This window comes from Podarcis muralis, chromosome 11 (assembly GCF_964188315.1).
Source record: "Podarcis muralis chromosome 11, rPodMur119.hap1.1, whole genome shotgun sequence".
Lineage (NCBI taxonomy): Eukaryota > Metazoa > Chordata > Lepidosauria > Squamata > Lacertidae > Podarcis > Podarcis muralis.
Window position 1 is genome coordinate 32,082,718 of NC_135665.1, and position 14,502 is coordinate 32,097,219.

General features: G+C 42.0%; 1 protein-coding gene across 11 annotated transcripts in view; it reads right to left on the reverse strand.

The window, feature by feature from the left end:
• Positions 1 to 14,502, reverse strand: part of ADGRV1 (adhesion G protein-coupled receptor V1) — a 235,158-nt gene that overhangs the window by 101,415 nt on the left and 119,241 nt on the right. For 10 of the 11 annotated variants that reach the window (XR_013394656.1, XM_077936223.1, XM_077936224.1 and 7 more), the window contains 7 exons: positions 14,216 to 14,458; positions 12,218 to 12,625; positions 11,485 to 11,669; positions 10,836 to 11,073; positions 9,616 to 9,755; positions 8,333 to 8,493; positions 4,043 to 4,143 (listed from right to left, as the gene is read on the reverse strand). Coding sequence is in view for 10 of the 11 variants with exons in the window: in XM_077936223.1 (XP_077792349.1) it covers positions 4,043 to 4,143; positions 8,333 to 8,493; positions 9,616 to 9,755; positions 10,836 to 11,073; positions 11,485 to 11,669; positions 12,218 to 12,625; positions 14,216 to 14,458 (1,476 nt within the window). In the remaining variant the exon portion in view is untranslated. The remainder of the gene's footprint in view (positions 1 to 4,042; positions 4,144 to 8,332; positions 8,494 to 9,615; positions 9,756 to 10,835; positions 11,074 to 11,484; positions 11,670 to 12,217; positions 12,626 to 14,215; positions 14,459 to 14,502) is intronic. The other variant, XM_077936222.1, reaches the window with a different exon arrangement.

The window sequence follows — 14,502 nt, forward strand, 5'->3', positions numbered from 1 at the left end:
ATCCTCGATATTTGTAGATGATCATGTACTTTTAAATTATATTCCTGTAACACTAGGATTAACAGAAGGACAGCAAACACAGACTCTACAAGCTCTTGTGGTTGCTAAGAGATGTATTATTTAAAGCTTGAAAGGATAAATATGCACCATCTACTATGCTATAGTTTGAAGACCTTAATGTCCTTGCTGCATTTGAACGCACTTTCTATACACGCCAGATTCATTCTGATATCTATTTGGATATTTGGAGGGCATATATCCATGCATTTGTATTTGTTGTAGTGTGAATGCAAGCTGTTTCCCCCCCTTTTTTCTTTTTTTTCTTCCTTTAATACATTTGCAAAAGGAAAACAATGGCACAATCCAGATAACATATCTTGTTCTGACTTAATTAAAAAGAACAGGAATTGCACATAAACAGACGCAAATGTGTCCTGATTAATCAATGCGGCTGACCACATGAAAAGCTTCTGAGAGTTGAGACTCTGGATGAATTTGTTACTCTCTAGATTATGGTCATTTTAGGTTATACCTGCTCAACTGCGTCTGAACCCATTAAAACTAATGTAACTGAAATATTGGTTAAAGAACACCAGCTAAACACCAGTTTATGTTCAGTCCCCTTAACAAACATGGCATTTCACTATATTTATTTTTACTTAAATTTGTTTTCATTTTTAAAAATGGTTTTGGTAATATGCTAACCAGCTACTATCCAATTTGGAAAGCATAAGCAGCATTCACTTTGCAGTTATGCTGAGATGTATACATTTGAGAAAGCTATTGCACATGCTCAGATGACAGTTTCATGAACAGGAGTTTGGATGAGGGAAAACCCAACAGGCAATGAACATTACATCTCTCTGATAATACTAAATAATAATAATAATTTATTATTTATAACCAGCCCATCTGGCTGGGTTTCCCCAGCCACTCTGGGTGGTTCCCAACCGAATATTAAGAACACAATACAGCATTAAACATTAAAAACTTCCCTAAACAGGGCTGCATTCAGATGTCTTTTAAAAGTAGGATGGTTGCTTATTTGCTTGACATATGATGTGAGGCTGTTCCACAGGGCAGGCGAGAAGGCCCTCTGCCTGGTTCCCTGTAACTTCGCTTCTTGCAGTGAGGGAACCGCCAGAAGGCCCTTGGAGCTGGACCTCAGTGTTTGGGCTGAACGGTGGGGGTGGAGACACTCCTTCAGGTATACAGCACCGAGGCCATTTAGGGCTTTAGAGTCACATGCAAAGTGACTTGAAATGCAGCAGTGGAAAACAAACTTGCTGCATTTTGAGCTGCTAATGTGTGCACAGCCTCCTTGTTAACTCTTACCTACATATTTGCTGACATTCTTAAAAAAGAAAACAACCTGGAAGGTTTAAAGAGACATATTTCCCTTTGCAGAAGCCATGCTAAATCTTCCTCAGTAGGCTTGATCTTCTATGCAATAATTCTAGATTAAATGATCCTTGTCACCCACTTTACCCAACAGAGAAATTAAATTGATGCACCTGTAAACCCACACCCACCCCAAATCCTTTTCTCTTTTTTTGATTCTTTGGGTGGGGGGTCAGAAGTGTTATGTTAACTACCTCATAATACTATGGTACAGAGGCAAATTTTAGGGGTAAGTTGTATATTTTTGCTGAAAGATCATATATATATATATATATATATATATATATATATATATATATGCAGGTTTTGGTGTCCTCGGGTGTCTTCCCGTGTAAAAGTTGGGGTGTCTAGGCGACGTTTCGACGAGGTCTCACTCGTCATCTTCAGCTGGAAGGTTTCCTCCCCGTAGAGGTGAGATATTTGCTTTCGTAGATTTTCACGGGTACAGGAATGCAGGTTTTGGTGTCCTCGGGTGTCTTCCCGTGTAAAAGTTGGGGTGTCTAGGCGACGTTTCGACGAGGTCTCACTCGTCATCTTCAAAGATGACGAGTGAGACCTCGTCGAAACGTCGCCTAGACACCCCAACTTTTACACGGGAAGACACCCGAGGACACCAAAACCTGCATTCCTGTACCCGTGAAAATCTACGAAAGCATATATATATATATATATATATATATATATATATATATATATATAAACTTTTATTTTACTTTAAACAGATACATATAAATATAGACAAACAAAATTATAAAGGAAAATTCCTTAATAGTAATGGGAAAAAACTACAAAAAATATTGAAGTACATGACACAGAACATAAGCAACTATGGGAAAGATAAAAGAAAAGAAAAAAGAAAAATAGAAAGAAAAAGAAAAAGGAAGATGAGCCAAAGCAGGAAAGCTCATCTATTGTACACTTCCGTCAAGCTCACAACAGATCATTATTCTTATCAATTATCTCTATCTGCATTCCAAAGGAATCCCTCATCTTGGTATCAGGGAACATTTCTCTATGCGGTATCATTCTAAACATAGACAGATCTTTCTTGTTGAGCCCTTGTCCCCTAAATAATTATTTAAACATTCCCATTCTTCTTTCACCAATTTTTTAGGTTTATCTCTTATTGCATCTGTCAGCTTTGCGAGCTCCAAATACTCGCACAATTTGACTACCCATTCCTCTTTAGTGGGTGTATTTTTATCTTTCCAGTGTTTTGCCACTATAACCCTTGCTGCTGACGTTGCATACATAAATAGCCTAGTTTTGTTTTTGGGAATATTATCTGAAACCATTCCTAGTAAAAATTCTTCCGGTTCCTTGCTAAATGTAGTTTTTATCAATCTCTTTATCTCTTCATAAATCATGTTCCAAAATCTTTGTATCTCTAGACAGGACCACCACATATGGTAGTATGTTCCTATCTGTTCCTTACATCGCCAGCACTTGTTATTGTTTGATTTATTTATTTTTGCAAGTTTTACAGGGGTCAGGTACCACCTATAGTACATTTTCATAAGATTTCCCCTTATAAGGAAACAAGCCGTGAATTTTATATTTTTAGTCCATAATTCATTCCAAATATTGGGTTTGATCGTATGTCCCAGGTCCCTCTCCCATTTTACTGTAATTTCTTTGATATTTTCAGCACTTTTTCAAGCAGAGGGGGAGTCCTCCATTATCTACCTTTCCACTGGAGGCTGGCTTTCCCTACACATTACATTGTATTAGCATTAGAAGGGATTCTACGTGTGTTCTTGTACTTAATTTCACTTTTCAAATTCAATAGCATAGCTGCTCAAACATAAGCTACAGTTTTCTTTACCAATAGCTGCTGCCAGTTAATTGGGGCTTCATATCTCTAGTGAAGTAGCTGTGGTGTGCATACATATTTTATACCATTCACCCAGAGCTAAGGATACAGACCACTTTACTTATCTGAGTTGTACATACTTAGCTTCTATGTCCATTCCAATAAGCCAACTCTCATATGCCTGCCTACAGGAATACAACTAAGGGGGTGGCATGAGTTTTCCAGCTGCTCAAATAACTGAGAAGCTCAGCTGGCTTCAATCCTTCATCCCTTCTGCTGTGTCCTCAGATCATTTTTCGTGATGCTCTTTGTTCTTTGCCCATATCAAAATCCTTGTGCTCAGAATGGAGTGCCATATTTAAGGCACCAGATAACCCCTTTTAGAAAGACAGTTATCCCCCATGTTTTTAGGTGTTGTAAGCTGTTCCGGGGATTGAAGAAAAGGATATAAAGCAAAAATAGCCACAACACTGCTGTGAGGGAGAATGTGAGGGAGAATGTCCCCCCCCCCCAAAAAAAAATCCCTTCAAAAGGAATCTGAATCTTAGCTATTCCCATGAATCTCACATTTTTATAGCATTCTAGAAAGCAAAATAACTGTTGTGTGCAATCAAGACATTCAAGATTCTACACAGTTGCAACAAATAAACGGTACTCAGGAATCTGCTTGCACCCTGGCAAAACCACCTAGTAGGGGTGCCTTTGACCATACATAGGGTACCTTTCCTTCACACAAGAAACAGTCAGATTCAACATATGTGGGGACAAGAAGCAGGGATTCAGGATAAATGTGAGCTTTTGATAGTCTTATATTCAGCAAGTTCCTACCTGAGTACCCAGGCAGGCAACCATCATATGAGTAAGGAGTTTAGCTGCAAACATTGAAGACCTGGTACAAAACAGGTGTGAACAAATAGCCAAGATCAAACCTGTTTGAACAAAAGAAAAACATGGGTTATACCCATGGCAATAGGCCAGATTACAAAGGAGCCACAGAAATATGAAATATGCAAGAACCTCAGTCTACCATATATTTAATTTAGACCATTTCATAAGACCCATTTCAAAGTTATTGCATCACTGCTTACAACTCCAGGCCAGCCTTTCATCTCTCCTGCTTCTGAGATATTTTCACAGTGTTTACCTTTTCCTGGAGAGTCACAGATACCTTATGGGAATTCTCAGTGCTAGAAAGTATTCATGCACAAACAATGACTGTTTCAATAAAGAACCTTTATGCAGCCCACAAATGTAGTAGGATAGGGTTGTCATACATCCTCTTTTCCCCCGGACACATCCTCTTTTTCAGGGATAAATTTTCAGTCTGGGTGGATTTTTTGAATTTTTGAAATTTTTGAAATTCGCAAACAGAGCCAGGAAGTACAGTGGTGCCTCGCAAGACGAAATTAATTCGTTCCGCAAGTTTTTTCTTCTTGCGAGTTTTTCGTCTTGCGATGCACGGTTTCCCATAGGAATGCATTGAAAATCAATTAATGCCTTCCTAGGGAAACCGACTTCAGACCAGGTCCGGGGACAGTCTGTCCCCCGACCTCTTCTGAAGGCTGGGGAGAGGACAAGGGCTTTTCTTCCCACCCCAGCATTTAAAAAAACCCCAGGACAGTGGAGGACTTCTCCGCTGTCCGGGGCGATCTTAAAATGCCGGCGGGCGGCATTTTAAAATCGCCCCGGGACAGCGGAGGACTTCTCCGCTGTCCGGGGCGATTTAAAAGCCCCTGGGAAGGCAGGCAGGGGGGACAAAGACTTTTGCCCCCCGCCAGCCTTCAGAAGAGGTCCTGGACCTCTTCTGAAGGCCAGCGGGGGGCAAAAGTCTTTGCTCCCCACGCCTGCCTTCCCGGGAGAGCGGAAAAACGCAGCGCGTTTCTCCGCTCTCCCGGGAGGGCTTTTAAAGGCAGGCAGGGGGGACAAAGACTTTCGCTCCCCCCCGCCTGCCTTGAAAAGCTGTCCGGCCAAGGCTTCGCGGACCTCTCCGCAAGCAGCGGCAGCGCTGCCGCTGCTTGCGGAGAGTTGCTGGTATGCCGAAGCCTGCGCGCGCTGAGATCAGCGCGCCCAGGCTTTGTGCCCCGCCGCCCGGCTTCGGGGCATCGTCCCGATGCCGGGCGGCAGGGGGAGAGGTTGCCGCCCCGCCGCCCGGCATCGGGGCATCGTCCCGATGCCGGGCGGCAGGGGGGGGAGGTTGCCGCCCCGCCGCCTGGCATCGGGGCATCGTCCCGATGCCGGGCGGCGGGGTGTGAGGTTCCCGTCCCGATGCCGGGCGGCGGGGTGTGAGGTTCCCGCCCGCCGCCCGGCATCGGGGCATTGTTCCGAAGCCCGGCAGCGGCGGGAGGAGGTGTCCCCGCCTTGCCGCCAGGCTTCGGAGGAGGTCCGAGGACAGTGGGGAAGACGCGCTGCGCTTCCCCGCTGTCCCGGAGATTTCCCTATGGGCTGTCGTCTTGCGAAGCAAGCCCATAGGGAAATTCGTTTTGCGAAGCGCCTCCAAAACGGAAAACCCTTTCGTCTAGCGGGTTTTCCGTCTTGCGAGGCGTTCGTCTTGCGAGGTACCACTGTATGCATGTGAGTATCACTCTTTATTTTTTCCCATCTCTATGGATGCACCTGCTGCTCTCTGTACAAAGACTTGCTTTGCAAGCAGAGCCAGGAAGCGTGCATGCAAGGATCACTCTTAACCTTTTCCTATCCCTAGGGTGCACCCACATGGTGGATGTTGGGATTGGGCTCATCATGTAACGGCAGATTGAACAGCTGCAACCTAGACCTCTCGGAGCTATTTGCCATGCTGATGCCCAGTAAGCTGCCCATGAGCAGGCAGGAAAGACTCCCTGAGGGGGTCTCTGCTGGCATCTCCCTTAGCAGGTCTCTCTTTCTCTCTGTCTCCCCTTCCATCCTTCCTCGCTTTAGGGTCTCCCATATACTCCTCTGCATGCCTCAATGCCAGGAAACCCACCCCAAACCAGTGCATTATCCATTGATTGGTTGACTCTGTTCTGCAATATTAGAAAGACCTAAGAAAAGAAAGAGAGCTTGCTAGTAAAGAGTGTTATGTATTCAGTGGTCTGTGTTTGCCTGAGCCTGAGTCTGGACTAAGGATTCTGAGCTCCTGTGTTCTGATTCGATACATGATGTCCAATCGCAGAACATTTCAGGATTTGGGCCTCTGCCATTGGCCCATGAAATCTGAGTCATGATTTGCAGCTTAGGAGAGTAGACAGCCAATCATGTGGGGAGTGGGAGTGGCCCAGGCTTCCAGGAATGTATATAAGCAGTTGCTTTGCCCTAGTTATGTAGTTCAATAAAGGTTCTTGCTGTCATCACTGTGTCTTGCCTTGTGGAAACCTACCTACACTTCAAAGAGGATCCCCCCAAGCTCTCTCAGTTCTAATTAAAAGTTCTTTGTCTAAGACCAATGGGCTATTGGATAGCTAGTGCAGACACGAACCAAATCACATTGGGTACCTCTAAACACAATTCTTGAATGTAAGTTAAAATACACAGCTCTCATGTAAGGTGAGGGAAAGGCCCCCTTCCCGGTGTCCATGTGTGTTGATTTATACATCTTGAAATCTTAGCAGACTGAAGAAGCTAGCAAAGGATGTTCTGGGGGTTGGGGTGGGGGAAATGGCTGAAGCACTTGGCACCCCATTTCTCCCCTAAAAGCTTTGCTCCTTTCCTTTGATCAACATACTGCTTGGATCTTCATATTGTATTTTGTATATTGTACTTCAGACACCTGAAGGCAGCCCTATATAGAGAAGTTTTTAAATGTTTAATGTTTTATTATTATTTTTATATGTTGGAAGCCACCCAGAGTGGCTAGGGCAACCGATTCAGATGGGTGGGGTACAAATAATTAATTATTGCTGCTGCTGCTGTTATGGAATAAAGGTAAAGGTAAAGGGACCCCTGTTATGGAATAGGATGTCCCTATTTTCATCTGAGAAATGTTGAAGGGTATATGGTGTGTGAGTCCGTGGTGATGGAAGGCGATGTGTCTCCATGTCCTCTTTTTTGCTCTTCACAATATGACAACCCTATTTAAACAGGACAAACTGCTGGGCTGGGTAAGATTTGGTGTCTAGATGTATTTGAATTTCAGCCAAAGGATTTTACTCTGCATATTCATTTTGGGCCTGCTACACTTGTAGGGTTACACTTAGAAATATTAGGCTGGTAACTAAAATATAAGGTCTTGGATCCACAGTTGTGAACTGGATGCTCCTGTAGGCAGAAGTCAGGAGGGAGAGGGAAAAGCCATTTCTGCCCATTCCTCTTCCGCCCTGCAGCCTCCTGTGCTCCCAAAATCTGCTCCGGGGAATCAGAACTGGAGAGGAGAGCTGCTGGGGGAGGGGGAATAAATGAAAATTGCAAGCATCTCTGCTGGACCTGGCTCTTTTCTGCAAAGAAAAGCATCCCTACTGGACAACAGGACAGAATCCAACCTATTGTGTGAAGAAGTCTAGAAGTCAAAAGATAAAGCTTTGGCCTACTTGGCACAACTGTAGAATTATTTGACCAAAGTGTGATTCCCTTTGATTTCACTCAAACAGTATGATTCTATGCATGTCTACTCAAAAGTAAGCCTACTCCCTTTGTAAAGTGCATATAGGATTGTAGTGTAAGGTCGCTAGTTCCTGTTAACTAGAAGAATCTGAGATTTATTTTTACCCTTTGGTTCAAAGTTCAAGAGAGCAGGAACTCTGGGATTTTTATATTTGGGCATGTCCTCCTCTAGAGTTTGATTATGGGTTATAGCTTATTTTGTCTTGGACCCAAAAGAATCACATAACTAGTTTCATGTGCCCGAAGGAGGTTTGGACTTTTATGACTTTGTCCTCCATGCTGCACCAACAAATTTCTTTTAAAAACTGAGGGGAGTTCCAAAAGCCATTTGTGATAAGGCATTGAGGTCTAGGATTCCGGGGGTGGGACAGGGGGGAAGAATTAAAAATTCCACTGTGTGTGCTGAAGCAGCTCTTTGGATCATGGCCTATGTGCTTTCTGCTATTCAGTGCATTCCAGAAACAATACTTTTTACGCATTATTTGCTTTTAAAAAATCAGCACACAATTCATAAACGTAAAAATAATAATGTTATCAACTGACCAGAAATGCAGATGAAACCAGATGAAAAGAAAGCTTCGTTGTAAGAAGACAAGCTGTCTGTTTGTGCATAAGCTGCGTAAATAGACATGTGCGAACAGGAGCATTCCACGTAATCTGAGGAATCATCTATCACTTTGCAGAACTGACTGTCAGACAACCAGCTACAGAGGAAACAAAGGTCAACGATGTTAATTCATTAGTCTTTAGTCTGCAAATCAATAATCATAATACAAACATGAGCAAAACGTGGAATATTTTGAGTTGTGGGCACAGAAACGGCTCCATAACAAGGATAACATACTCTTCCAACTCCTCCCAAGTAAGAGTTAATGCACCTATTACATGTGCCAAGGGGAAATACCGGTACTTTCTGTGGTAATGAGTGACTCAGAATGCGGGATATCAATGCAATTTTTTTTGGAAGCAGTAGGCCTTTGAAGGCCAGTTGCTGGGAATCCCAAGCAGTCAGGTCCTGCTTTCCAGCTTCCTGTTGCAGGCATAGTGAGAACAGAATGCTATATTAGATGACCTGATCCGGTAAGCTCTTCATTTATTCTTAAAAGTAAGGACAGAATTTGAACAGGTTAATGTCTAACCTCACAGGGCAGGAGGGGGGCGGGGCGAGTTAGATTCTGGTGGCAGATTCTTGGATTTGATAATTTTGGAGAACTTGTCAGGCAAGAAAAAGTCTAAAAATGTAGCCTGGCAAATTAACTCAAGCAGATGAAGTAAATATGTGTTGATATGCCAAAGTGACTGCAAGCTCTGGTGTGCTATCACTGATCCCATGCCAAGCCTAAGCAGGTCCAGGCTGAGGCCTGGCATAATGATCCATGTGGCATACTTAGTCTTGCTCCAAGTCTACAGAAGTCCTTCCCAGGGATACTCTCTTACCCCATGGAATAGGGTAGGGTTCATTATTTAATGGCAATTATTATTGTGCTTCTCTCTCACTGCAGCAGTGCCAAATTAGCCCTTACTTGGCATCCCAACACAGATCAGTGATGCTTTCTACAAACGTTTGCAGACCAGGTTTGTTCCCAGAGCATTGAAAAGATTCTGGTCCAGAAATAATCTAAATCTGAATAGTAATTTTGACTATTTAAAAGCATTAGCCCCAACTCAAAGCCAGTGAAAATGTTTCTTTTTTTGATGAAGAATTTGCTTTTAAACAGACCATTACATTTTTATGGTTCCCTGAGATATAAATGAGTATATATCATTTTTAGGTTGCCTTTCCTGGCAGAAGTCTTCTCAGTGCAGTCAAGAATGAGAAAATGTACCTTTCAGCAGCCTGGTTCCAAAGGAGACATAAAGACTTGTGTGGAACAATTCTGCTGTCTGTAGAATAAATCCGATAGGTGACCTCATTGTTATCTTTCAGTAGAAGAGGACTCTGACTCTTCAAACTCATTGAAAAAATCTGAAATGGGCAAAGTGGAGATTTATTTCCTATAAAAACACTCAAGAAATCCTCATTTGTACACTAAATATGCAAAGCCAGACCTCTAGTCGATTTATCCTAGGCAGCAGTTTTGTCAAGGTCTTAGACTCTTTCCCATCTAAACCACCTCAGACACTTTACCTGAAGCTGCTGGGCACCATACCTGGGACCTCATAATGCATAAGTATATGCTCAGCTACTGACATATTTGGTACTTCCTCTACTTTCTAAGGGAGAGAAGCCCAAACTCCACCTCAGTCATATGACAGGAGAATATGAATATGCACTCCATGGTTACTAGGCTTAAACCGCGGAGCCAGTGTCCATAATACCACCAGCTAAGTTCATCCTCAAACCATGTGTACATAAATAAAGCATATATAAATCCAACAAACAGTTCAATTCCCTCCCTCCCCAAATATTTTTAATATTTTTTAGCATAAAAAATGTTTACATAACATTTGCAATGGGTTTGTCACTTTACACAGGGTTGGCTACATTAAGGCCTCTCCACAAAGTTGTATGAGCTGTGGGAGGGGGTATAAGTCTCACTGTTTGTAGATAAAGTCAAAGAATGGGCACCATAAAGCACAAAACCAGTCTTTTTTTGTATTGCCCCTTGCAAACTTGGTATGGTGAGGTAGTTTTTGATGGGGCTACCTGCCAAACTCTATCTAGCCACGTGTCATGTGAAGGCCAAACATACAGGTCAATTATTGTTTAGATACAATTACGTTAAAAAAACCCTGCTCTAAAATAAGGCTGTTATGCTATACAAACATATCGCTAAAGACAAAAAGGAACAACCATAGTCTCTGTGTGTATTCTGCTCCAGATTAATATGGTTGCTCTTCCAGATGGTAACTATATTAAGCACTTACAAAAAACCCTGAACACATGTCTAAATTTAAAAGCAGGGAGCAACTAATCTTATAGCAGAAGCAAAACTAAGAGCGTGTGGACCTGATCAATGCTTGGATGGGAGATTCCTGACAGCTCCATATAAGCAGCTTTAAACTTTTTAGATTAGAAACAATTAAATAAAAATAAAAATCATACCTTATGTTTTAGGGCAGTTCCTTTGTCACCCATTATAAACCATTGCTGGCTACTATACTCAGTGACTTGAATGAACCTACAATTTTCATTTTCAGAATGAGAAACTTCCAACAAATGTTCAGGAACTCTGATGAAGTCGCCATCTTTTCCATCAAATCTGTGCCCATTGATTTGCTGTGGATACCAGTGATGGGCCATTATGACAATGTAAGGGCAATGGTCAAGGATGGTTTTGCCACTGTTAAAACAGAAAAGGAGCAACACGCTCAAGAAATGGAAAAGAAACATGTGCTGGATAATGCTTGTCTTAATGCCTTTATCATCCTATTATTGGCCTATTAACTGGATCTTTCATATATTATTAATTACTAATATGTCTCCAAGCATTAATGCAGAAGTTTTGATAATATGACAGGAAAAGAGCTGTATTTTGGCATATGATCAATTCATCATATCAATCCATTTGAATAAAACAATCATGTGTTGTTTATTTCATAGAATGCCAGATTTTTTAAAGAGCTTACTCTGCTTACTTCACATATTAAGATCTCTAGTTCCACAGGGCTATTACGCATAGACAGAATTCCAAGTGGACATCAACATCCAGTTCAATTTCAGAAATATTCCTGGCTCATGTGGAAAGACTTACCGTTCACCCTGTGATCCACACAATACTCCAATAGGAAGAGAAAAGGCAAATTTCTCAGTAACATCGGCAAGGAAGCTGTAGCCCCGAGTATCCTTGCGTTTTGGGTTAATAAGTGCACAGAGGATCTCATACAAGAGACTTCGGTTTTTATCAGTGAGTGCCTGCTTTTCCCCCTCAGATATTATCTTAGGGAACAAAAAATTGGTCAAAGAATAAAAATTATTCCATGTGTACAGGTAGCAATCACACTTTCCTTCCATACCCAAACTAGTTTATTAGAATTAAGATTTTCCAAGACAAAGCCAACTAATGCTCTTATCCTACAGACATTATTTGGAGGTGAACCCCAATGATTACAGTTAAGTTCCCCCCCCTATATAAGGGTCATGACCTTAAGCTCCCTCAAGTGACCAGTGCAAATTCCCTTACAGGCTTGAATACTGGCTCTATCACAGCATACAATATTGCCCATCCCAACTTACTATCTAAGTTGGGCATCTGAACCAACAGCTTTCATATAAGAAGCAGGCTGGCAAATACTTTCCTAGTATGTTCTTGTTACAGAAGACTCATAGTCAGTTCTGTTTTTCAAAATCAAAGCAACATTTCCCCCCACAGAGCCATGGCTGCTGTTTATCATTTTCATCAGCTTACAATCCCCCAAGGAGTTGCTGCATCCATGCCTAAATCTAGGGCCCATTCATCATGTCCAAAGGAACATCTGCATATGTACCTTATCAATTATGTGCATCACTGCAGCAAGCTGCTCTTCTGTACTTTCTGTGACCACTTTGATGTTTAAATACTGGAGGACTCTGTTCAAAATTATGTCATCAAGTGGTTGGGACAACTGATCAGCCAGACCCCAGACTGCTTGAGAGTTTGAATCAGACACAATGGTGATGTTGGCAATACCATAGATGTCATCAACTCTGGCACCGCCAGTAGGATTGAAAAGCACAGCCTGGAAACGTTTAGGAAATGGATTTAAGGATCCAGTATCTGGAGTGAGTGTTATATCCAGAACAGCATCTCTCTGCCCTGATGCAAAGGACAACGTTCCTTCAGATCTGGCAAAATCTTGCCCGGAAATGGCTGGTGATATCATTATGCGGCCAAGAGCTTCAGGTCTCATCAGCTCCTTAAAATAAATAAATAAATAAATAAATAAGCAAGCAAGCTCTAGATAAGGATTAAGCAATACTGTGCAAAGCCAGGTTTGCTTCAAATTATGAACATTTTAAAATGCATTTTTCATTATTATTTTTTATCTTGACTTCAAATAAAATTAATCAGGACGATGCTGAAAAATGTGCTTGGCAAAGTATTTCTAACAAAGTGCTAGGTTTGAGGCTGGCTAGTCAATGATGTATCGTGTTAGGCTGGGTTGTAAAATACATCTTTCTGAACTGTGCGGTCTGCGTCAGGAGAAGACAGGACCAGAACACATGTCGAATGGGAATTAGCAAGATTTGATTGATGAGCTTGGCACAGAAGTGTAACATCGATACTCCACCAGAGTATGGGGGCAACTGTTGCCACTGCTCTTAATGATGATTAACAAAGTACATTTCCTGGTCAACTAAAAATTGCAATAGTTCAGCCATGCCGGATAAAAGTCAGTTTAAACCAGTTCCAAACAGAACTGCCTATTCTTCCTTAAGTAAACCAGTGCAGTTACTTATGAGAACTGACATGTTAGAGAACAAAGTCATTGCCTGTCAGTTACTGGCAGAAACAACTGTTTATTTGCCCCTTCCAGAAGGCTCAGTGAAACCAGCAAGAATGAAGGAAGTGGGGAGTGATTTTTTTTAATAATAAAAAACCACCTAAAACTATTTGCAAGAGGAGAATGGGATAAGGATCTCAAGGCAAATTCCTTGTTCTTCCTGCCTCCTACTTGACTTCCTTTCCCTAATCTCCTTCATGCTTTGGCAATCTGCCATGCATGCTTGTTAAGACCATGGAGGTTGCAGAGTGTGTGATCTAAATGAGGCAAATGATCATCAACCTGCAATTTTCATAGTTTGATTCTTATATGTATTAGTGTCATGACACTGTGAAAATGCTGTTTCTCCTAGCATGCACACAGTTGTATAATATAGTATCTCCAGAAAACACACACAGCAACAAAGTAAGTGTGCAAAAGTAACTCAAGGACACTTAATAAACAAAGCAGAACATTTGAAACTATGTTGCACTGAATCAGACCATCATTCTATAGGTTGGTATCAAACTCATTCTCTGAGTTTGCTCCCATTCAAAATCAAGAGAGTTGCTACAACTGAGCTCAGTGAGACACAGGTCACAATTTACTCTTGCAAGTGTCAGCATAGCATAGCTGATAAAGTATGAGATTTAGACTAGGGAGACCTCGGCTCAAGCCCCAGCTTAGCAATGAAGGTCCTGGATGAGTGCAACAGCCGCTATCTCACCATCTAATAATAAGGGAAAGAAACCCAGGGCTTTTTCCAGTTGGGACTAGTGGAACTCAGTTCCGGCACCTCTCAGGTGGACGCCATTGCCATTTATAAGAGAACGAGGGAGGTGTTCATGGTGAGTTCCAGCACCTCTTTTTCTAGGAAAATAGCCCTGAAGAAATCCATGCTGCAGCATGCTATTGCTGTAATTTGTATCATAGAACTTTTGCAAAAAGCAAACACCTGCTAACTTTTTTCTTTGCATTAGAGAAGAAATGAAGATAGTATATACATTCGTGCATTAGTCCTACCTGAGTACTGTAGCCAACTGAGATGGCAAGTGCTGTGCTAGAATCTCTAATCACCTGAAGACTAATTAAAGTGGTCTTCTTATGGGCCACAGCCAGACGAGACCCCACAGCAAAGTAGATCAGACCCCGAGGAGAATCACTTTCTGGGACTATTATGTAGGCAAATCTGGCACTGTGGTTCAGTTCAGCTCCTGCACCCACTTCGTAGAGCTCCACAAAAAAATAGGTTTCAAATTCAGGTTCCTGAAAATCAAAAGGATACTCAGAACTCTGTAAATACTGATGCC